Source organism: Humulus lupulus, chromosome X (genome assembly GCF_963169125.1).
Source record: "Humulus lupulus chromosome X, drHumLupu1.1, whole genome shotgun sequence".
Taxonomy (NCBI): Eukaryota; Viridiplantae; Streptophyta; class Magnoliopsida; order Rosales; family Cannabaceae; genus Humulus; species Humulus lupulus.
Window position 1 is genome coordinate 17,929,022 of NC_084802.1, and position 23,836 is coordinate 17,952,857.

The following is a 23,836-nucleotide window of genomic DNA, read 5'->3' on the forward strand; positions in this document are numbered from 1 at the left end:
TTTCAATCTAATCAGGGCCTACATGCATACTAATACTCATAATCATGCATCTCATATATCCAAATAATCATATAAGCATGCTTATCACATAATCATGCATTTAATCATTTAAATCACACATAATCCAGTTATGCCCTCCCGACACACTAATTAAGGCCCTTAAGCCTTATTATTAATTTTGGGTCGTTACAATATTAGAGTTGTTGTATTGATTTAATTGTGTTGTTGGGATGAATTTGGGTTAAATTCGATGGGATTTGGCTGCTGAAATGAAGGTTTTTCTAGGTTCGAAGTGGTTAGGTCGCGACTCTATTCTTGGTGTGTCGCGACCCTCTAGAATAGATGGGAGCCAGGGATGAGGGCGAGCCACGACGCCACTATGGTTGGGACGCGGTGCGTGTCTGCTGGTTGGGGAGGCTGAGCCTCTGGTTGGAGGAGAGCCGCGACATAGGGGCATGGGGCCGCGGCTCTTAGGGGGTTTTTGGACCCCAAGAAGATTTTGAGCATGGGAACTCAACCTTAGGGGCTCAGAATTGTTTCCACTACCCAGTTTGGTGGAACCCGAGGCCCCAGATGCTAGGACTTGTTTCGGAAGCCTTTGATCACTCGATATTAATAGAATCTTATTTTATGGTTGTGACTTAGGGTATCGCTAAGGGCTCGGAACTGGGATCGTGCTCGAGGGTCGTTCTTGTTTGCGCTTGCTTGGACTTAAGGTAAGAAAGCTGCACCCATAATGTGTTATATATGATTAGGGCTTGGCCCGTCTGTTGTATATTAATATGATTAGGGCTTGGGCCACAGGATTTGTTATGTTAGGTTATTGTTCTAAATGCTTGTCGATAAATGCTTAAGTGCTTATATTCATTACATGAATTCTATGAGTAGGGCATGTGGCCCCGTTATATGAATATGTTAGTGTTATGAAAATGGTTATTCTATGGGATTATATGATTAGCATGAATATGTGCTTAATGTGTTGGGATGTGCCTATCCACATCTGTTTCTTATAAGTAAGATATGTAATCCTAGATCAGGGCTTGACTTATGAGTCAAGGACGGCAAAAGCATGATGTACGCTGGTCGAGAGGCATTGGCCTAAACCAGCAACGTACTATTACGTTGATCGACTCTAAGGTCGATGGTGAACAACGGGGGTTGGGCTAGCTCTATGGCTAGTGAGACAGAGCTAAGGGCGAGGCCCCAGATGACTCTATGGTCACGTAGCTAGAGCATAGGCCCGGAAAGTTGGCTTAAAAGCCAACTGAATAGGGAAGCGGCCCCAAGTTGATCCAATGATCATGTTATTGAACTTAAATGATATTGGTTATGAATTAATGTTTCCGATTCTTATTGAATGGTTATTTTAAAGTTATACTTTCTGTTGTTGCACGTTCTGTTTTCTTGCTGAGCCTCGGCTCACGGGTGCTTTGTGGTGCAGGTAAGGGGAAGGGAAAGCTTGACCAGCCATGAGTTGGAGAGCTTCGGTGGCGGGATGTACATATGCGGCTACTTTACCATCACGACCGGGGTTATCTCAAAGGAACTAGGGTTTTAGCCCCGTTTTTCCGCTTAGGCCGACTGATGTAATCATTTGATATGTATCTATCCTTTTTAACAGTTGAGTTGTAATATTTTGGGATCCCATGTTATATAACACTTTTGGAATAAAAGTCAATAGTTCTTTGACCAAACTTTTTAACCCTAACCCTAGTCATTAACCTTAGTTACACGCTTTAAGCCAAATGACCTGATCAGCAGGTCTGACACAATTTTAAGTACATAGTGTAACAGTCCTGGATTAGGAGGGCGTTACAAACACCTACTTCCACTTCCCCAAGGTAAACCCACTGTTGATAATTTGCTTGAAAACCTCAATCAAAGACATGAGCCTCCACCTTATCAACAGTTTGTAATATAATATTCAAACATCTAAGACACATACATGGGATCCTCTTGTCACAGTCTACGTGTTCCTTCGCCATTCTCAAGAAGGATTGGAGACTGCTCCAATAAGCATAATCGCGTTGATTTCTCATTTTCATCCTACTCTTATCAATCGCCATCTATGGTACAAAAGTAAAATATCATTAAGTAGAATTGACTCTGTGTGTGTGTGTGTGTTATAATCCACATTTTCACTCCACTTCTAAAAGGGTAAAGAACCTATCCCATTCAGGTTTGTAGTATACGTATAATTTAATCTGCACTCTTAAAATTGTTTCGTTTATGTAAAAAATTTGGTAGTACCTCCCTATGGTTCTCATATTAGTCTGTCCACTTACAGATATTAGCCTGCCCACTTACGAGAACAAACAAGGAGACCATACAAAAATCTCTACTAACGAAACAATAAAATGAGTAATAGATCAAATTATAGGTATACAATAAACCCAAACTATCTATGTAGACAAAAAAGTCCTAGATAATTCAGAGAAGCATATTTAAGAGCCATTGCTGACTCAGCCTCTCCAAATGGGTCTAAGGATTTTCATGATTAAAAATAATTAAGAAAACATAATCGCTATGTGATAATTTATAACCCTTTTATCCTATCTTTACTCATAAAATCTTATCACAAAAGAGAAAAACAAAAAAAATCAAATATTTTCTAAACACATTTTATGATTCTTTACAAAGTCTTATGATAAGCTTAAATTATGATGTTACACATTTTATGATGTCTTACAAATTCTTATGATAAGCTCAAATTATGATGTTACACATTTTAAGATTATTGTAAAATGTTTAATATTAAATGTTATTTAATAAATACCTATATATTTATTAAGTAAAACTTATTCTAGTTTAGGTTTATTTGATTCATATTATAATAATTATTAGAAATTATTTCATTATTAAATTAATATTTAATTAACTTATCAATTAACATTTATAGATTTGGATAAATTATTTTAATATTTATTATTCTACTAAAATAATTAATTAATTAAAAATTAGTAATTATATTATTAGTTATTTGTTTTTAAATTCTCATCCTTAGTTTTTCTTTTATTTTTACAATCATAAATTTATGTTTTTTTTTAACTAATTTAATAATTATTATTAATTAAAAATTAGTAATAATTTTATTTATTATTATGTTCAGTGCCTTATTTTATTACTAATTTTTCGGATAGTGTTTTTTTTTAAAGATTTATATCATTTTTTAATTTAATAATGATAAACTGAAATTAAAATAATTATTTTTTATCAACTAGTGTTATAATTGTTGATAACTGATTTACCATATGCGCAACAAAAAGCACGGGGTGTTGGGCCTAGAGACTTCAAATTTTTTTATTTATAAAATCTTTAAATAATCGGATCCATTAATATGAAAAACATTAATCATAAAGAAATAAAAAAGATGAAGATTTATTAGTTGAAGAACTACCAAGAATCATTGTTATCTTTTTGTATCTCCTACGAACATTCAATCCAAAGCGGTTATTTAAATACCCAGACTAAGATCTTCCAAGATGTATCCCTATACCTCAAGACGTGTGTGGGCACGTAGAGTAATGGTAAGAAAAATTTGTATTCATAAGATCTTCTTAACACATGAGACCTTGGAATATTAGGTCTGAGACAGAGTTCTGAGACAAATTTCAGAGATAGGAAAATATCACGATATATTTTCTCTCTCTAGAATATTCTGATTATTGCGTATATATTATGAAAACTATATTCCTCATAGATTTATAAAAAGAAATACTTAAATTCAAACTATAAATCTATTATTATCAAATAAATAAAAGAAAAATATCAAGATCCAATCTTGATATGTTACATAGTGTACACGCCAACTACAATCTTTGGACTGTAGTTGGCGTGTAGCATCTTTATATTTAGGGATGTGATACAACCAATTTTCTTTTAATTATATTTAATAATTTATTTACTCAAAAATATCTAAACTTGATAACTCATCTTATTAGATTAATAAAAGAATAAATATTAATTCAAATTCAAAATTAATTTGAATTATCAGAAATATCTTTTTTCACATTTATTTAAATAAATAAAATCAATTAATTCAAAATTAATTATTCTAATTATTTAAATACCAATTTCAAAATTCCAATTTTATTTAAAAAATTGCTTTAATTAAAATGGCAATTTCAAAATTTTCCGCATCAATTAAATAATTTGTCTCAATTACATATTTGACCATGATGAAGAATTTCTTCCAAATATGTCATTTTCTTGATTTTTTTTCCAATTTGCACTCTTACCTTGAATAGTGTTGATAGAGCATCTCGAGGACCTATGGACTTATAACTTCAAGCTCCAATAAATTTAGAATATTAATTAAAACTCCTTAATATAATAACCTTAATTTATTAATCTCAGTATTATTCCACTAAAAATATGAGACCACACTCTTATAATTATAGACATATATTTATTTAGTACTTTTAAACATAAAAGTGTCCATCGATTTAATCACTTTAATAATCTATTGATGTTCATAATTAAAGTAGGAATTAATTACCGTTTAACATCTTTAGTTATATCTTGTTCCTTTAAGTACCATTAAGTTTACTAGTGAAGGTTAATTCATAAACTGATTTATGAATTTGAGCTCAATAACCTTTCAATTCCAAAAGTCAATCCTTAAGAGAACCATTATTCAATTCCTCTCGGAAATGTATAGATTTCATATATGTATATTGTGTCTCTAGCCATTTACATTAATGAGTTCCCAAAACAAAAGTTTTCAGCCTGATCATTCTAACAAACCATAACGTAAGAATTAAAGAACTCATATAACATAAACATGAGTTCGTAATAACCTCAAAATTAAGATCAATTTGTATATGATCATCTAATTGATATGTTTAATTAATACTTGTAAAGTAAATGTCATTACTAAGTATTAATAACATATCGAGTCGCGTTCATGTATAACCACTTTATACAAAGTACCTCCACTAAGATGTCATAATACATTAGTTATCTGAATCTAGAGTACATGTATTCATAATACTAGTGAACCATACTTACAGTAATTAATGCAAATATTCCATATAACTTTGTTTTACTGTGAAGTGTTTAAATTCGTTCTCTACAATCTTAATCATCTCGTACCAATACAAGATTGTAGTCACAATAACGAATTTGTGAATTTTTAGATATTCACATAATATTATTCTTATAATAATAATAATAATAATAATAAACAAACAATATATGCAAACATTCATTTCAATTATTTATTTCAAAAAACATTGTTCAATACATGTGCTTTAAAGGGTACTAATCTCAACAATAATGATTTCTCTTAACTCTATCAAAATTTCAGCAGCATAACGAATGCATTCTAACCTATCCTAAAATTTAAAACCCTGCAATTAACACTCAAAAATTCCACGAACAGTTCACAATATACATATTAATATCGCTAAAATTTTCACCATAAACACATATCATTAACCAAATTGAAACACTAATCCTTTAAGTTCACATACTATTAACCAAAATCAAATACATATTATTAACTAAATTCAAACACTAATATTTCAAGTTCACATATTAAATACAAACACCCCTAATATTCTAAAATCCCCAATATCTAATACAAAGACATACCAAAATTAGTATATACATAGAAAACTCTAATAAAAATTAATACATATACACACAAAAAACAAATATATCTTATTAAAATGCACAACAATAATAGATTTTTTTTTAAAAAAAAAATCCTTGGTATATATGAGAGAGACCTGCACTGTAATGGGCACTGACACCCCGAATGGAGTGAGTTTCTTCTTTCTCATTCCACAAACAAAAACAAAAACCAAAACTAAAGTTAGTAAATCAAAAGCAAAATCTAAAAATTATACACATATAAACAAATCTGAAATTAAAAGAAAATTGAAAAATAAAAATATAAAATAAAAACAAGCCTGATTTCGTACGGCGGTGGGTTCGAGGGTAGAGATGTGGACCTGGGTACGACGGTGGAAGTGGTGGAGATGGCAACATAATTGATTTGGGGGAAAAGCAAGGAATGGAAAGGGGGAATCAGAGACAGGGGTATTGGAGGGAGGTGGGCAAGGCAGCGAAGGGGTAGGCACGGCGGCAAAAGGGCGGTGATGGAGGGGCTCTACGATTTTCGCCTTTGCGATTTTTTCAGTGCAGAATGAGGAAGGAAGCCGAAGTTGCTTCAGTTATATTGAGGGATTCTTAGTGGCGACTCGCCGCTAATAAACAAAAAAGTCGTCGCTGATTTGGAAATGACACTGTTTCTCCTCAAAAAAATTTATACCATAAAAATTAACTGCCAATTTTTCCCCTAAAATTTTCACACTCATATTAGCGATGACACATCGCCACTAGTAATATTTAAAATTTAATAGTTATTTGTGATAATTATCAGCAGTGACAATTTTAATAGTGCGTCAACGTGTCGCCACTGATAATGCTTTAAAATAAATTTGTAATGGTGACAATTATTAGCGGCAAAACTCTGTCGCTGCTAATATTGTCGTCATTGAAAGACCTTTTTCTTGTAGTGATAATTACCAGTCCTGGAAACATGCAATTTCGATGACGTTGGCAGCCAAGAACAAATCAACATTCATTGATGGAACATTCAATATCTTCCTTCTCCAACTGATCCTCTATACAATTCTTGGACCCAGAGCAACAATAAGGCAGTGTCCTAGCTCCTTAATTTTGTTTCCAATGACATATAAGAAAATATCATGCTTCTTGACAAGGCTATCGACATGTGGAATGACCTTGATGAGCGCTTCAATTAGAGCAATGGCCCGATAGCTTTTTAACTCAAAACCCTTTCCTCAGTCTGAAACAAGGGGATCAATTTGTCAATAACTACTTCACCAAGCTCAAATTCCTTTTGGATGAACTCAAAGAATTTGTGGAGCGCTAAAGAAGTTGCTTGGGTTCTATAATCACGACCAAGTCTTGCAGTTCCTTACGGGATTGAACGAATCATACCACTCGGTAATTTGAATATAATAGAACTATCACAAAAGAAATGAAAATAATAATAATGGGAAACTCAAAAACTAAAACCAAATGCGCCTATGTTGCAAAGACGAAATGTAGAACCAAAAGCTTATATACAATGAAGATTGTTATCCAAATTCTCTATTCCAAGTCTTCCCAAAGTTTCTTGAAGCCTCTACAAAAGATAATAAGCCTTGAAACTCATACAAGTAAAGCAATTCTTAATGAGTTTCTTGGATAAATGAGTGTTCATAGAGAGCTATAAAGAGAGAGGGAGAGAGAGCTAAGAAGTGTGATCAAAGCTTCAAAACTCTAAAAGACCCATTTTATAGTGTAGGCACCATCATTAAGTTTAACCAATAGGAAAAGACATTTACAACACATCATTAAGGAGCAAAAAATTCACATTCCAAGCTAGTGAGTGGCTACATATTTCCATCCCTAGGCAACATGTCGTATGTTAGCCACCTACTCAATTTTGTGAGCTTAGGCGAAGTGTCGCCTCCTGACAAGCAACATGTCACCACTCAAGCTAGTCAACCTCATTGTTTTCATGCCAGATCAACTCCTAAAGTTTCCAAACCTTTTTAGGATGCTTAGATACCTCATTGTATCACTTTAGACTCAAAAAGATTAATTATAGATACCTACAACAAAAACTCAAAATTCACACATTTTATGTGAAATCGTTAAAGGTTTTAGGTTCTGTATTTAATCAATCCTAACCGAGGTTGTAGAGTCCAAGAACTTTACTTAGCTAATTATTTAGTAGTATTATAGTATGTATAGTATTATCTTTGTAACTGTGGATTTTTGGTTCAGACCGGGAATTATTTGGACACTCATAGTAGTACTTATAGATTTTCTAAGTTTAACCTATAGTTTAAGAATATTAATGTTAACCTAAGGTTTGATTATATGACTGATATTAAGGATAATATTTATTATACTATAAGGTTTAGATAAGGACCAATAGGATTTTAAGCACATGTTATGAATGGGTGATTAAGGATTAAGTATTTTGAGGATTTAATTTAATAAGGAGTAAAGTTTGAATGCTATAAGGTCAGTCAGCAGCTTTGAATACGTTGAGGGCTTAGTCAAGGCTGTTTACTCCATTCAAACTTAGCTAAAAATGTGTAATTTCATGTTTAATTAATCAGTGTGTGCCGATATATCGCAGCACGTAGATACGGAAAACACGAGACGATGCATGACAGCCTCAGGCATACTGGCCCAGGCGATATATCGCCTACAGGGGGCGATATATCGCCTCATTCAGTGTATTTTGAAATGTTTTGAATTCATTTTCCATTCAGCCATTCAACCTCTTGATAAGTCCAGCATCTTTTTGAACGAGTCTTCAGCCTTTGCTGAACGATTATTCAAATTATTTTCACCTAAAAAGCTATTATTTTTATTCAAGTAAAATCAAGATCCTTTCATTCCTAAACTCTAAAAATAGGACCTAGTACCCAGCCATTATTCATCTTTTGCTCTAAGTTCAGAGGCTACAAGTGCTAAGTGAGTGTGAGAGTATAAACACCTGGGTTTGGGAATCATAAGCTTGATCATCATAAGCTTATCAAACACTTTGGGAAGTAAGGTTTTAGAGTATTTCGGTTTGAGGTGTAGATTGATCTTACAAGTCTTCAAGGTAACCCAAAACTCTAGTTCAATTCTGTATTTGTTCTTTTAAGTTCTCATAGTCTTCTACTCAGCCTCTAACCTTAATCTTTATTTTGGTTAGGAAATCTAAGTTCTTGAGCACATAAGTTTTGGTGAGTATGTTTTTCAATGGTTTAGTCTTCCCATTCCTTTTCATCTCTTTTTCTTCATTAGACTCACTCTTTTTCATAATGATTATTAGGAGTGTTCCAAAGTCCCAACACTATCCACATATCCCAGTAACTTTGGTAAGGAAAATAGGATAGAATCTATATGTTTTATGCTTATGTTATCTTATGTTTTATGTTATGAAATATGTTATGAATATGTATGTTTGTAGGCTTGGGCATATGACCCATATGACTAACAAGACCCCAAATAGATTATGGGCATATGACCTACTTAGCTAGTAGGACCCCACTAATCTCATGGGCATATGACTTGTTTAGTCTATGGGACCCCAAGTAATAATGGCCATTATAGTATGTGTATGATAAAGTGTTATGTTATGTCTTTATGTTTATTATGAAATTTATGTACATGATGTATGTGTTAGATTTTCCTTGCTGGGCATTAGGCTCATTCCTTTTTGTTTTATGTGCAGGAAAATAGCTTTAGAGGCGGTAAGATTCGTGGACGCTTAGAAAATGTGTATCGGTGATGGACGGATTCAAGGAGTCGAGAGTTCGATTTTCGAGGATGAAGTCATTTATTTATGGTCTTTATATGTATTTTTCGCATTTACTATGTAATCTCTTTATTTTATAAATCATGTTATGTTTTTTTTTTTCAAACAATGGGATCCCATATCCTTCTTGGTATTTATGTAAGTAACTCGTATTTCTATAAGTTTTCTAATAAAATTATGGTATTTTCGCAAATGTAAGTTTTAGTAAGAATTTGTATGTATAGTTTCGTTAATGGTCCAAAAGTCTAGAGTAGTGGGTCATTACAGTTGGTATCAGAGCAAACGGTTCCTTCGCATGAAGTTCTCCTCGATACACACGCTCAAAGCTCCGAATCTGACCGCCAAGTAAGTATTTAAGTTATAGTTATTTTGCTTATGTGTAGCTAACAATTTTTAGTATTTATGTTTTCAGTTAAGTATGAACGGAGCTTTAAGCAATGAGGATATTCGAGCCATTAAGGCTTTAAAAAGAATAAGGGAACCAAGAAACACTATAGGAGCACTAGAGAAAATCACTCGGAGATTGATTTTGTTCCACAAAGAGATAGACCATCTTCAGATTACTAAGAAAATCATGATGAGAGCTGCAGAACAATATGTCCTAGTAATTAGGCTTTTAAAAGATTTTCCTTCAGTAATTTCAACTTTAGAAGAAATATGGGAGACTATAAATAATGATGATGACTTACAAGTAGCCCTAAGATATTATTCTCTCATACTTAAGTTCGCCTATGATTTAGAGTTTCAATTCACTAATGAGCAACAACATAGGATCTTCTTGAATCTTCCCCGAGGAAATTTTGAGGCTCGAGATAACGACGATTATGAGGAGATAGATGATGACATGCTAGATGAAGGATTGGATGTAGAAGATCCTGATTTTTAGAATAGTTAGTTTTTCATTGTTTGTTTTATTTCTTTCTTTATTTTATGGTTGTAATAAGTGAAAACTATTTTTCCAGATGAATAACATGTTATTTTATTATCATGTATGAGTTTGATTTTATTTTCGCAATCATAATAAATACTAAATAAAATGAATAATGACTAAGTTCAGTGAGGGTGGATACAAATCAATGAACCAAGTTTCCTTATTGGGAGTTAGGGGGGCATAGTAGTGGGAACGATTTTACTGATCCCAGCCCTCCCTCAATATGGTTAACTTTGGAACAAAGATAAGTTTCGAGCCTGAGAATTAAGTCATATAGGATAATTAGAAACACACTTAGAAAATAAAGATGACTTGTTTTCCTAAGTATAGAAACCCACTCTAAATAATAAATAAAGACCTATATAATTTTTCATAAGAAGTCATAATACATAGGTCCGAGATATGTTTGTTTTAGAATAAGTTTTTGCCTTAGAGCCTATTAGGGTAAGTTCTAACATGTTCTCGACTGTTAGAACTTTTGGTGAAGATGTCGCTCCGAAGATTTGCATGCACCAACGGAAACGCCTCCAACGATGTTCCAGCGACCAATGAAGTCCCTCCAGTTCGCCGAAGGGGAGTGCGTGCTACTGCCCGCCGCAACGCGCCAGCACCATAAGCTGACAACACTGCGGAGATTGCCAGACTGTGACAACAAGTTGAGGAACTTTTGCAGCAACAACGCCACACAGGCTCAATCTCAGCCTCAGCCTCCGCCACAACCGCAGCCACAGCAAATGGCCCCAGCACCCCAACAAGTTGGTCCATATGGGGGATGGCCTATGACGAACTACGCGCCATATCCAGTACCGAACATGGAGCCAGTGTATGAGAGGTTCCGCAAGCAGCACGCTCCAAACTTCGAAGGAACTACAGACCCCTTTGAGGCAGAAGAGTGGCTAAGGAACGTGGAGCCGATTCTGACGCACATGAATCTCAGTAATGCGGACCGCATATCCTGCGTCTCGTCATTACTCAAGAAGGATGCCAGAATATGGTGGGACTTAGTTCAGCAGACTAACGATGTCACCACCATGATATGGACAATATTTTTGGAGCTGTTCCACAAGAAGTATTACACCTCGGCAGTCATCGCTAATGGTAGAAGAATATGCTCGTCAGTTCGACAGATTAGCCAAGTTTGCACCAGAGTTTGTTCCAACTGACTTTATAAAGGTGGCCAAGTTCGTTAGAGGACTTAGACCAAAGATGGAATTAGGGGTTAGGCTAGCAAACCCGGGAAATACTACCTATGCCAATGTTCTAGAAACGGCAATAGAAGTAAAAAGGATTCAGATGAATGTTAGTGAGGAGAAGAGAGATTAAACGATGGTTCCAGACCTAAGTCTTTGCCTTGACCCAGGGAGGAACCCATGCTAGTAACAAGCATTTACAGGTCAGATCCTATCCTCGATAGTATATGTTCTAGTATCGCTGGATTTGGTAGCAATACATTCGTATATCTCGTTAGGAATGATAGAAAAACTAGACAAACCTAGTGAAAGATTTAGAACTAGGTTTGTAACCGAGTTGCCTTCGGGCAAAGTAGTTCTATCATCACGAATAGTACGAGGCGTACCGATCAAGATTGAGGACATAGAACTAGAAGGAGACCTGATAGAGCTAGTGATCAAGGACTTCGACGTAATACTAGGCATGGATTGGCTAGCACGGCATGGCGCAACCATCGACTGCAAATGCAAGAAGGTGATGTTCGAGACTCCTGACGGCCAGAGACTATGCTTCATGGGACAAGCTTCAGGATTACGCACCCTGTTAGTATCATCTCTCAAAGCTCAGAGAATGATGGAGAAAGGATGTCAAGCATTCTTAGCCAGCATCACGAATGTGGAAAGGGAGATGCCACTTAAGGTTGGAGATGTCCGAGTTATACAAGAATTTCCAGAGGTATTTCCTAATGACTTGCCAGGATTGCCACCAACTCGAGAAATAGACTTCACGATAGAATTAGTACCAGGCACCGAGCCTATCTCTAAGGCACCATACCGGATGGCACCTACGAAACTCAAGGAGTTAAAGACGCAGCTACAAGAACTCCTAGACTTGGGTTTTATTAGGCCAAGCCATTCACCATGGGGAGCTCCGGTACTATTCGTGAAGAAGAAGGACGGAAGTATGCGGATGTACATAGACTATCATGAGCTGAACAAAGTAACGATTAAGAACAAGTACCCGCTACCTCGGATCGATGATTTGTTTGATCAACTCTGAGGCGCGACGATATTTTCAAAGATCGATTTACGGTCCGGGTATCATCAGCTCAAGGTAAAGGGAGAAGATATTCCTAAGACAGCCTTTAGGACTCGTTATGGACATTACGAGTTCTTGGTTATGTCTTTTGGTCTTACTAATGCACCAGCCGCGTTTATGGACTTAATGAATAGGGTCTTCAAGGACTACTTGGATGAATTCGTCGTTGTGTTCATCGACGACATTTTAATTTACTCCAAGGATGAAGTAAAGCACGAGGAACATTTGAGGATGATTCTGACGCGATTGAAGGAGCATCAACTCTACGCAAAGTTCAAGAAATGCGAGTTTTGGCTTTCGCAAGTGGCGTTCCTCGGGCACATTATATCGAAAGATGGAGTTGCAGTAGATCCATCAAAGGTAGAGGCCGTGAAGGTTTGGCCAAGACCAAAGAACGCATCTGAAGTAAGAAGCTTCTTAGGGCTAGCAAGTTATTATAGGAAGTTTGTAGAGGGCTTTTCTAAGATAGCCACTCCGCTCACCAACCTGACCCGGAAGCAACAAAAGTTTAATTGGAATGATAAGTGTGAGGAAAGCTTTCAGTTGCTTAAGGATAAGCTTTGCTCAACACCAGTACTCAGTGTACCGACACCCAACGATAAGTTCGTTGTCTACTGCGATGCATTGAAGCAAGGATTGGGTTGCGTACTAATGCAAAATGACAAGGTGATAGCTTATGCCTCACGACAGCTAAAGGAGTACGAACAGCGCTATCCAACTCACGATATGGAGTTGGCAGCGGTGGTCTTTGCGTTAAAAATTTGGCGCCATTATCTTTACGGAGAACGGTGCGAGATTTATACAGACCACAAAAGTTTAAAGTACTTCTTTACTCAGAAGGAGCTTAACATGAGGCAGCGCCGGTGGTTGGAGTTAGTAAAGGATTACGACTGCGAAATCCTATACCACCCGGGAAAGGTGAACGTAGTAGCCGATGCGCTTAGTAGGAAAAACTATGGGAATTTAGCAGCCTTAGCCAGAATAGAAAAGCCGCTACAGCAGGAGCTGATCAGTGCCGGAATAGAAGTAGTTATAGGCAAGCTGGCTAACTTGTCTATCCAATCGAATCTGCTAGAGGACATACAGATTGGTCAGAGACATGATGACACGCTAGCAGCACATATGGATGCAGTCAGAGAAGGCAAGACTACAGATTTCTCAATATCTAGCCAAGGCTTATTGAGATATAAGGATCGGGTATGCGTGCCAAATGATCAAAGTATTAAGAAGATGATTCTAGAAGAAGCGCACAGTACCCCGTACTCAGTTCACCCAGGGTCAACCAAGATGACTCATGATGTTAAGGCAGTATATTGGTGGCTAGGAATGAAGAAGGACATAGCAGAGTTTGTGTCTAAGTGTCTTGTATGCCAGCAAGTGAATGCGAAGCATCAGCGGCCTGCAGGTTTATTGCAACCGCTTAGCGTACCAGAATGGAAGTGGGACGATATAGCAATGGACTTCGTGACGGGTCTGCCAAAGACGAATAAGCAGCATGATTCCGCTTGGATAGTAATAGATAGACTGACCAAGTCGGCTCATTTCCTGCCTGTTAAAACTTCATACACGACAGACCAATATGCAGACATCTAAATCCAAGAGATTGTACGGTTGCATGAAATCCCCAAGACAATAGTGTCAGATAGAGGATTGGTGTTTACATCAAGATTTTGGGGAAGTTTACAGCAAGCTATGGGTACTAAGTTAAGTCTTAGTACAGCTTTTCATCCTCAGACAGAGGGGCAGTCCGAGCGTACGATTCAGATCTTAGAGGATATGCTACGCGCGTGTATACTTGATTTCGGAGGATCGTGGAACAAGTACTTACCGCTGATCGAGTTCTCATACAACAGCAGCTACCAGTTGATGATCGGGATGGCACCTTATGAGTTGCTTTATGGAAGAAGGTGCCGATCACCGTTGCACTGGGACGAGGTAGGAGAAAGGCAGCTTCTTGGGCCCGAAGCTGTTAGACAAGCTCAAGAAGCAGTAACGCTTATTAGACAGTGTATGCTTGCTGCTCAAAGCCGTCAGAAAAGCTATGCGGATGCCAAGCGACGCGATGTGGAGTTCCAAGTTGGAGATCAAGTCTTCTTGAAGATATCTCCTATGAAAGGTGTCAAGCGGTTCGGGAAGAAAGGCAAGCTTAGTCCCCGATTCATAGGTCCTTTTGAGATATTGGACAAAGTGGGACCAGTTGCGTATAGACTAGCCCTACCGCCAGCACTAGCCGATAGTCACAACGTGTTCCACATCTTGATGCTACGCAAGTATGTGTCCGACCCATCTCACGTCCTCAAGTACGATACGATAGCGCTCCAGAAAGACTTAAGTTACGAGGAACGACCGGTTAGCATCCTATAGAGAGGGATGAAGTAGTTACGGTCCAAGAGCTTTCCTATAGTCAAAGTCCTATGGAGTAACAGTTCTGAATGAGAGGCAACGTGGGAGTTGGAGGAGGACATGCAAGGCCGGTATCCGGAGTTATTTGGTAAGTAAATTTCGAGGACGAAATTCTTTTTAGTAGGGGAGAATTGTAGAGTCCAAGAACTTTACTTAGCTAATTATTTAGTAGTATTATAGTATGTATAGTATTATCTTTGTAACTGTGGATTTTTGGTTCAGACCGGGAATTATTTGGACACTCATAGTAGTACTTATAGATTTTCTAAGTTTAACCTATAGTTTAAGAATATTAATGTTAACCTAAGGTTTGATTATATGACTGATATTAAGGATAATATTTATTATACTATAAGGTTTAGATAAGGACCAATAGGATTTTAAGCACATGTTATGAATGGGTGATTGAGGATTAAGTATTTTGAGGATTTAATTTAATAAGGAGTAAAGTTTGAATGCTATAAGGTCAGTCAGCAGCTTTGAATACGTTGAGGGCTTAGTCAAGGCTGTTTACTCCATTCAAACTTAGCTAAAAATGTGTAATTTCGTGTTTAATTAATCAGTGTGTGTCGATATATCGCAGATATAGGGGGCGATATATCGCAGCACGTAGATACGGAAAACACGAGACGGTGCACGACAGCCTCGGGCATACTGGCCCAGGCGATATATCGCCTACAGGGGGCGATATATCGCCTCCTTCAGTGTATTTTGAAATGTTTTGAATTCATTTTCCATTCAGCCATTCAACCTCTTGATAAGTCCAGCATCTTTTTGAACGAGTCTTCAGCCTCTGCTGAACGATTATTCAAATTATTTTCACCTAAAAAGCTATTATTTTTATTCAAGTAAAATCAAGATCCTTTCATTCCTAAACTCTATAAATAGGACCTAGTGCCCAGCCATTATTCATCTTTTGCTCTAAGTTCAAAGGCTGCAAGTGCTAAGTGAGTGTGAGAGTATAAACACCTGGGTTTGGGAATCATAAGCTTGATCATCATAAGCTTATCAAACACTTTGGGAAGTAAGGTTTTAGAGTATTTCAGTTTGAGGTGTAGATTGATCTTACAAGTCTTCAAGGTAACCCAAAACTCTAGTTCAATTCTGTATTTGTTCTTTTAAGTTCTCATAGTCTTCTACTCAGCCTCTAACCTTAATCTTTATTTTGGTTAGGAAATCTAAGTTCTTGAGCACATAAGTTTTGGTAAGTATGTTTTTCAATGGTTTAGTCTTCCCATTCCTTTTCATCTCATTTTCTTCATTAGACTCACTCTTTTTCATAATGATTATTAGGAGTGTTCCAAAGTCCCAACACTGTCCACATATCCCGGTAACTTTGGTAAGGAAAATAGGATAGAATCTATATGTTTTATGCTTATGTTATCTTATGTTTTATGTTATGAAATATGTTATAAAATATGTTATGAATATATATGTTTGTAGGCTTGGGCATATGACCCATATGACTAACAAGACCCCAAATAGATTATGGGCATATGACCTACTTAGCTAGTAGGACCCCACTAATCTCATGGGCATATGACTTGTTTAGTCTATGGGACCCCAAGTAATAATGGCCATTATAGTATGTGCATGATAAAGTGTTATGTTATGTCTTTATGTATTATGAAATTTATGTACATGATGTATGTGTTAGATTTTCCTTGTTGGGCATTAGGCTCATTCCTTTTTGTTTTATGTGTAGGAAAATAACTTTAGAGGCGGTAAGATTCGTGGACGCTTAGAGAATGTGTATCGGTGATGGACGGATTCAAGGAGTCGAGAGTTCGATTTTCGAGGATGAAGTCATTTATTTATGGTCTTTATATGTATTTTTCGCATTTACTATGTAATCTCTTTATTTTATAAATCATGTTATGTTTTGTTTTTCAAACAATGGGATCCCATATCCTTCTTGGTATTTATGTAAGTAACTCGTATTTCTATAAGTTTTCTAATAAAATTATGGTATTTTCGCAAATGTAAGTTTTAGTAAGAATTTGTATGTATAGTTTCGTTAATGGTCCAAAAGTCTAGAGTAGTGGGTCATTACAGAGGTATCCGTACAAAATAATTTCCTAACACCCGAAAGTATCATCTTTTAACAACAACAACAACAGTAAGAACTTCCTTATAACTATCAATCGAAAAATATATATGTAAAGTAGTTTGGCCCATTGATTTGCTCTTTAGAGCTGCAAATACTTAATTTTTAATAACATTTTTATCTTATAATTAATTAACCTCATAAATGGTGATTAGGGCCAGGAAAATCATTTTGTTGTACATATAATTATTACTATATAGATGTATATTTTCTTAATATAGGAGTTAAAAAATTGCTAACTTATTACAATTTAAAAGTTATTTATATTTATAACTAGCCCAAATTAAGACCAAATATTTTTATAATAAAATAAAGATTAGTTTTATATAGAGAATTCTATTGTACATGCATGTATATATGTAGAATTATTTTTCTATATATATAGTAGTAACTTTTAGAAAGTATATATTAGGAGAAAATGAGAATTTTAAAAGTGAAAACAATTATATAAAATATGATTTTTTTTTTAAAAATAATTCAAGCAAAAATTACACAAATTGAGAATTTATGGTTACATTTGGTAACACTTAAAAAAATAGTTTTTTATTTAATTAATTAAAAATTTGACAATTAAACATAAAATGTGTTTGATAACTCTATTTTTATTTATTATTTTTTAAAATTTTAATTTTCAAAAATTTTTTAAATTGTTTTTTACTTTTTTTTTCTCTTCTTCAAATCAACACCTCATATTGTTAAACAAAAAATAAAAATAAAAGTTATCAAACACATTTATTATTTTTTGTTTTTAAAAACAAAAAACAAAAATAATTACCAAACATATTTTTATTTTTGAAAAAATCTCAGAAAAATAGCAACCAAACCAAAATGTAGTACGCTTCAAAAAATACCATAATTCGGAAATTCTTTTAGAAAAATACCATATTGTAGAGACACAATTAGAAAAATATTATATTGTTGTAACTTCATTAGGAAAATAGAATACATGAAAAAAGCAGCGAGAGAAATACCAAACGTGCTTCGGATAGTCTACGGCATTAGAAATGAAAAAAAAAAAGTAAAACCAATAAATAATCTCCAAATGACAAAATCATGGATTCCTGAGAGAGAAAGAATCTCGTGGTCGTGGGAATATTTCCGAGAAACCTCCGAGAAACTATTCTGATGTACTCTTCATTGCCTTTTCGAATTTTAATTCTTGCTAATCGGTAAATCCATGAACTTTGCTTCAGATCTCGATGTTTCTTCTTGGACTAAACTTAGATCTTTCTTTTTCTTTTCTTTATATTAATCTACACTAGATATGAATTAACTCCTCTAGATATGATTTTAACTTCTCTTACCAATCTGCCAAAATTTTGTTCCCTTATACGCTTTCTCTGATATGGGAATTGGCTGATATTTGTTTTTCAACATTGGGTCAGAAGTTTCATGATTCCCACTTATCTGTTTGTGTAAATCGTTATCTGGGTATGTTTGTTTTTCTTTCATTTTTCGAAACATTGGCTAAATTTGTTGTAGAATGAGCAATTATTCATTTGGGTCTTCTGGAAGTCCTAAGTCTTTCAGTGCATACCCAAGAGGTGATTTTGATCTAGAATCTGGAACCATCAAAAGAGTCCGCAAGTATAAAAGTTCACCTTTACATCCCGCAAGAATGATCAAATCGATTCGAAACCGCCTGCATTATTATTTCAAGCTGCACCCCTTGTTATGTTTTCTCATCTCTTTGTCCCTTGGAGTCTCAGTTTTCTTAGTTTTATCTCTGTATGAGAGCCGTTACAAGTTGATGAGTGGTTATCAAAGTTATAATGTGGAACCACATAAGTATCCATTTCCCAAGCTCCAAAATTTAGTAATGGTTGCTGGGCATTCGATTTATACGAGCAATGGCTGTGGAAAAGTTGATGAGGAGAATTCTTGGTTTTTGGAGCCTTATCAGAAGAATCCAGGTCAAGCTGCTACTTTTCTAGCTCATATAGAAGGGGGAATTAAACTTGCAGCCAAAGATGACAATGCTTTACTTCTGTTTAGTGGTGGAGAAACTAGGAAAGATGCTGGTCCAAGGAGTGAGGCACAGAGTTATTGGGCTATTGCTGAATCAAAAGGATGGTTTGGTGAGTTACTGTTATTGCTTTTCTTAACCGTGTTTTGACATGCTTTTTGAGTTGAGTTCATTTTTGAATGGTGGTATTATGTGCTTTATATGTTAATGACATGTTGAGTGAACACACTGGACATTTTCTGCTGTTTAATTGTAGGACTATGAAGTTGAGTTTTTATGGTGCCAAATTAGTCCACCTGTCATTTGCTTATGTAAATTCTTTGTCTTGATAATTCTTAGGTAAAGGAGAATATATTAAACAAAGGGCACTGACCGAAGAGCATGCAAGGGACAGCTTTGAAAATCTTCTCTTTAGTGTGTGCCGGTTCCGAGAACTAACAGGCACATACCCTCAAAATATAACAGTGAGTTCAATTTATTCAAAACATTCTCTTGTATCCTTTTTTGTTTATTCTGCAAGCGTGCCTCATTATGGATGTTCTTAAAAACTTGTTTTGATGATCAAGTTATTCCCAGTTTTAATTAGTTTTGACATATCTCATATTACAAATATCAAGATAGAGTGGAGGCTGGCATTTGGAGAGTCTAAATGTAATATAGTAGCGTGTTTGGAATCTTAGTGCAGTTGTAGGAGTCAATAGTACAGTAACTAGGTTGCAACCTGAGACATTGCAACTTTTGGGTTTTCTTTGTTTTTTTTTCTTAGCTTAATACCGATAATTCTGTTACCAGGTGGTAAGCTATGATTTTAAGGCTGAGAGATTTTCACAACTGCATCGATCTGCATTAGGCTTTCCAGAATCTAGGTTTTTCTTCTTGGGCACCCCAGCTACTTCATCCGCAAGAGAAGCTGCTGAGAAAGGCGAGGCTCTGGTGCGGACTCAGTTCAAAGAAGACCCTTATGGGTGTCGAGGTTCACTTCTTCACAAGAAATTAGGACGCGATCCTTTTCACAGAACAATCCCTTATCCTAACGGTTGTCCTGAGATTGAAGGTCTTTTCAGATACTGTGGAACAGATCCTTATCCAGCCTCCCTCCCATGGACTCAGTAAAATTTTACTTACCTTTGATCCTTAACAACCTTAACAAAAACAATAGTTTGGGAGTTTTGGATTACTTATTTGGGTTCAAATCTTTAAATGTAGAAGGAATTAGAAACATTGGTTAGATGTATCATATACCAAAACCACAAGAATTATTTGACTGTTATGGCACTATGAAAGGCTGGGGTATGGTAATTCACTTTTGTGTAAATCATATACAGACACAGAATGTTGCGCTATGTAACCTGTTATTCTTATGTACATTAATAATGCTGCTGTGTCATATTAAATTTGAAATTCAAGCACCTCTAAGATGTACATTAATAATGGTACATCGATGATGTTTCGATGCAATCATGAAAATTTGATTTTTATCCAAAACTATGTTTTTTCTATGTAAAATCGATGTTGTTTCGATGCAAAATCGATGGTGTTTCGATGCAAAATCGATAGTACATCGATGATGTTTCTGTACAAAATCGATGGTATTTCAATGCAAAATCGATGGTGTTTCGATGCAAAATCGATGGTGTTTTGATGGTACATCAATGATGTTTCGATGCAAAATCGATGGCATTTCGATGCAAAATCGATGGTATTTCGATGCAAAATTGATGGTATTTCGATGTTGTTGCGATGCAATCATGAAAACTTTTTTTTTTTTGCCAAAACGATGACTTTCCGATGCAAAATCGATGGTGTTTCGATGCCAAATCGATGATATTTCGATGCAAAATCGATGGTACATCGATGATGTTTCGATTTAATCATGAAAACTTGATTTTTATCCAAAAGGATGCTTTTTCGATGCAATTTCGATGCTCTGCACTGAAATTTGTCGAAAACTTTGTAGATTCAGATTTTTTCACTCAAATGTCGGTTTCAGATGATTTTATTTTTTAATTTTGGTATTTTTTCGAGATCTACAAGATTAGAATGTTAGAGAAAGTGAGAGAATAAGAGATATTAGAGAGAGAAAGTTTGGATTGAAAGAAAAAATGAGTATTTAAATATTATGGGTATTTTTGTCTAAAAAATTGAAATTGTTATATATTTGAAATAGTAACTTATGGTGGCATATTAAAAGATTTCACTAAGTTATTATTGCATATATCATGAAATTTCCCTTGTATAAATTGTAGCTGACTTGATTTATTGATGGAAAGTACAGAGTCCCAGATAAAATGCTACTGTCTAACTCGATAGATGAAATTGAAGTACTTGGTATGCCTAATTGCCTTATGTGGCAAGGCTTATTATTTCACACACAGAATATAAGCTTAATAGCTTGATTTCCTTTCAGCAGATTGTTTCAGTTGACTGAAAACACTACCCAGTTTTCTTCATAAAGGGACAAGTTGAAGCTCCATCTTCAGAGGTACTACCATCTGAGGTTGAACCCTTTAAAAGACCTCCAAGTAGTTCTCCACGATCAAGAAAGAACTCCACTTTCACAATTTTCTCTTGTTCATCTAGCTGCAATATCAGACAGCAAGGAACTCATTTGATTTGTAAGTGTCCCATGCCTAGAAAAACTTAAATGATGTGCATATTTGTAATGTCACATAACATTATCATGCTAACCATGTCCAACTCAGCTGATCGGATTCAATATTATTCACTATACTTTAAACAATATAACTGATAAACTGAGAAAAGGGATAGCAGGAAATACCTCAAAAATGGACATGCCAAAGAGTTCAACGACTTCTCCAGTAGGGGCATGACCTTTGAAAGGGCCTTCCATATAGCCCCAGTGGCGGAACTTGTAAACAATCACTGGTGGACCAGAGTAGACATGAAGAACTTCCACTGCAAATCCTCGAGGAAAGGCAGTTGTGAAAGCTATGTGAGAAGAATCTGCTGTTTCTTCTGCCGGGTTGTAGCACCGCAAATTTTCTGGTAAGGAAGTCTGCATGAAGCTGTTGTAGCCTCCCCCAAGCTTACGCTTCTCTTCTAAAGTCAAAGCTTTTCTTCCTATAATTCCAATCTCCTTTTAAAACATATGACATTTGACATAAACGTGAACTTATTCGAACAATAATGACATTTTAATTACCATTTAAGCTGAGAGTATACTTGTTACGGTCAACAGTTTTATAGTCCTCAAAGTTTGTCTTGTGGAACATCTCCATTTCCCATGTCTTCACAAGGTTTTGCACTTTCTCTTCAAGTGACCCTGTTGGCCATATCTACCACATTTACATATAATTTTAATGATCACTATAGATACTTGAACAGCTTATAAGTCCCAAAATAGATTTAAAATGTATTTATGTAGTACCTTAGTTCTGCCTTCTTCAAAGAGCTTGTTCACAACATCATAGTTGGGTGGGCCTCCATACCTCCATTTGGTGTTTTTCTCTGCTTCTCCATAGATATATGTACGGTACTTGTCTTCTTTAACTTCACAAGATGCCATCTTAGCTAATCTTAGTGTCAAGAGCTTATAAGATTTTTTAGCAGTTTTAATTGTGACTTTCAACTTCTGTGGATAGAGTTCTTATAGGACCCAAAAGGAAATTGACCAAGTCACCTATACACTGATGATTATAACCATGACGTATTTGTGGTCTCCATAAGTTTTAGTCAATATTTCTTTATTTATTTATTTATTTTGTGGAGGTGGGGAACTGTATTAGGACAGAGAATCGGGATATATAGCAATAAAAACTCAAGAAAAAGAATTCTTTGTGTTTGGTTTTTCAGAGTTTTAAGATAATATATTATAGCGGTCCATGTTATGGTTTAAAATATTTTGAACTGCTAAGAGTTCAACGCTTAAATTTTGACTTGAGTTAATAACAAATGAAAGTATGCATGATTAATTGAATATCTCTGAAAGAAACATTAGTTAATAACAAATGAAAGTATGCATGATTAATTGAATATCTCTGAAAGAAACATTTTATTTAGGAAAGTTATCATTTGCTCAAATATTTTTTTATGCATTTCTAAACATGTCCCAAAAACTATTTTTTTTTTTTTGATACTAAAAAATTTGATTTTTCGCATGTGTAATAATAATAATAATAAATTGCGTTAGCGGTCCCTGAACTAGTGAGGAGTTTTTGCTGCTTAAAATTGTGAATTTTATTTTTTATTTTGGTGTTAAACTCGGGAAAATAGTGTATGGGCATGATGAAGAAACTAACCCTTTATTAGGACTAAATAAATATCATGTTTCATATATGTGTTATAAGAAAATTTGAAAAGTTATTCCTTTTATTTTGAAGCTAAATTGGATACCATATAAAAGTGTACTAAAATATGTAAAACAAAACACATTACGATTAGTCAACATATTTCAAATTGATACCATCCACGTGTCCTAAATAGTCAATTATGTTATGCTGTTGATTACAACATGATATAATGCAAATAAGCCAAGAATTTACAAATTTTGAAGAGAAAATATCTCTCACGACTTTGCTTTTGAAATTTCAACTAGGACTTTTTCAACTATATTTCTATTTTCTAAGAAATGAGCAATGCTATCTGATCGAGGACGAATCTACGTTGGATCAAATAATTTCTTTCTTAGAAATTATATACATAATATACTAGAAAAAAAGTACCATAAGAAAATCAAATTATTTGAAAAGGGAAATTTGACTTTTAATGCATTAAGTGACATTACATAATAAAATTATACCAACCGAAAAAAACCTCATATTTTTATTCTAGTATTCTTTGGATTACCAATAATGCCCCTAT

At 35.1% G+C, this 23,836-nt stretch overlaps 2 protein-coding genes across 2 annotated transcripts; one reads left to right on the forward strand and one right to left on the reverse strand.

Moving 5' to 3' along the window:
- Positions 1-18,070: 18,070 nt before the first annotated feature.
- LOC133805233 (uncharacterized protein C57A10.07) lies at positions 18,071-20,431 on the forward strand. Its single transcript, XM_062243357.1, has 3 exons — positions 18,071-19,127; positions 19,355-19,479; positions 19,808-20,431. Exons 1-3 carry the CDS (start codon positions 18,533-18,535, stop codon positions 20,126-20,128), a joined length of 1,041 nt encoding a protein of 346 aa, XP_062099341.1. The 5' UTR covers positions 18,071-18,532; the 3' UTR covers positions 20,129-20,431.
- Positions 20,432-21,246: 815 nt separating this feature from the next.
- Positions 21,247-22,608, reverse strand: LOC133805235 (pathogen-related protein-like). The gene is made up of 4 exons (XM_062243358.1): positions 22,404-22,608; positions 22,179-22,311; positions 21,795-22,096; positions 21,247-21,595 (listed from the first exon to the last, which is right to left on the reverse strand). Exons 1-4 carry the CDS (start codon positions 22,539-22,541, stop codon positions 21,449-21,451), a joined length of 720 nt encoding a protein of 239 aa, XP_062099342.1. The 5' UTR covers positions 22,542-22,608; the 3' UTR covers positions 21,247-21,448.
- Positions 22,609-23,836: the final 1,228 nt, after the last annotated feature.

Excerpts from the sequence above, each read along its gene's own strand:
- LOC133805235 (XM_062243358.1), bottom strand. The coding sequence starts at position 22,541 with ATGGCATCTTGTGAAGTTAAAGAAGACAAGTACCGTACATATATCTAT. Across the intron at positions 22,097-22,178 it reads GTATACTCTCAGCTTAAATG|GAAGAAAAGCTTTGACTTTA; the intron begins GTAATTAAAATG and ends TTGGAATTATAG. Across the intron at positions 21,596-21,794 it reads TTGGCATGTCCATTTTTGAG|CTAGATGAACAAGAGAAAAT; the intron begins GTATTTCCTGCT and ends CTGATATTGCAG.
- LOC133805233 (XM_062243357.1), top strand. The coding sequence starts at position 18,533 with ATGAGCAATTATTCATTTGGGTCTTCTGGAAGTCCTAAGTCTTTCAGT. Across the intron at positions 19,128-19,354 it reads TGAATCAAAAGGATGGTTTG|GTAAAGGAGAATATATTAAA; the intron begins GTGAGTTACTGT and ends GATAATTCTTAG. Across the intron at positions 19,480-19,807 it reads CATACCCTCAAAATATAACA|GTGGTAAGCTATGATTTTAA; the intron begins GTGAGTTCAATT and ends TTCTGTTACCAG.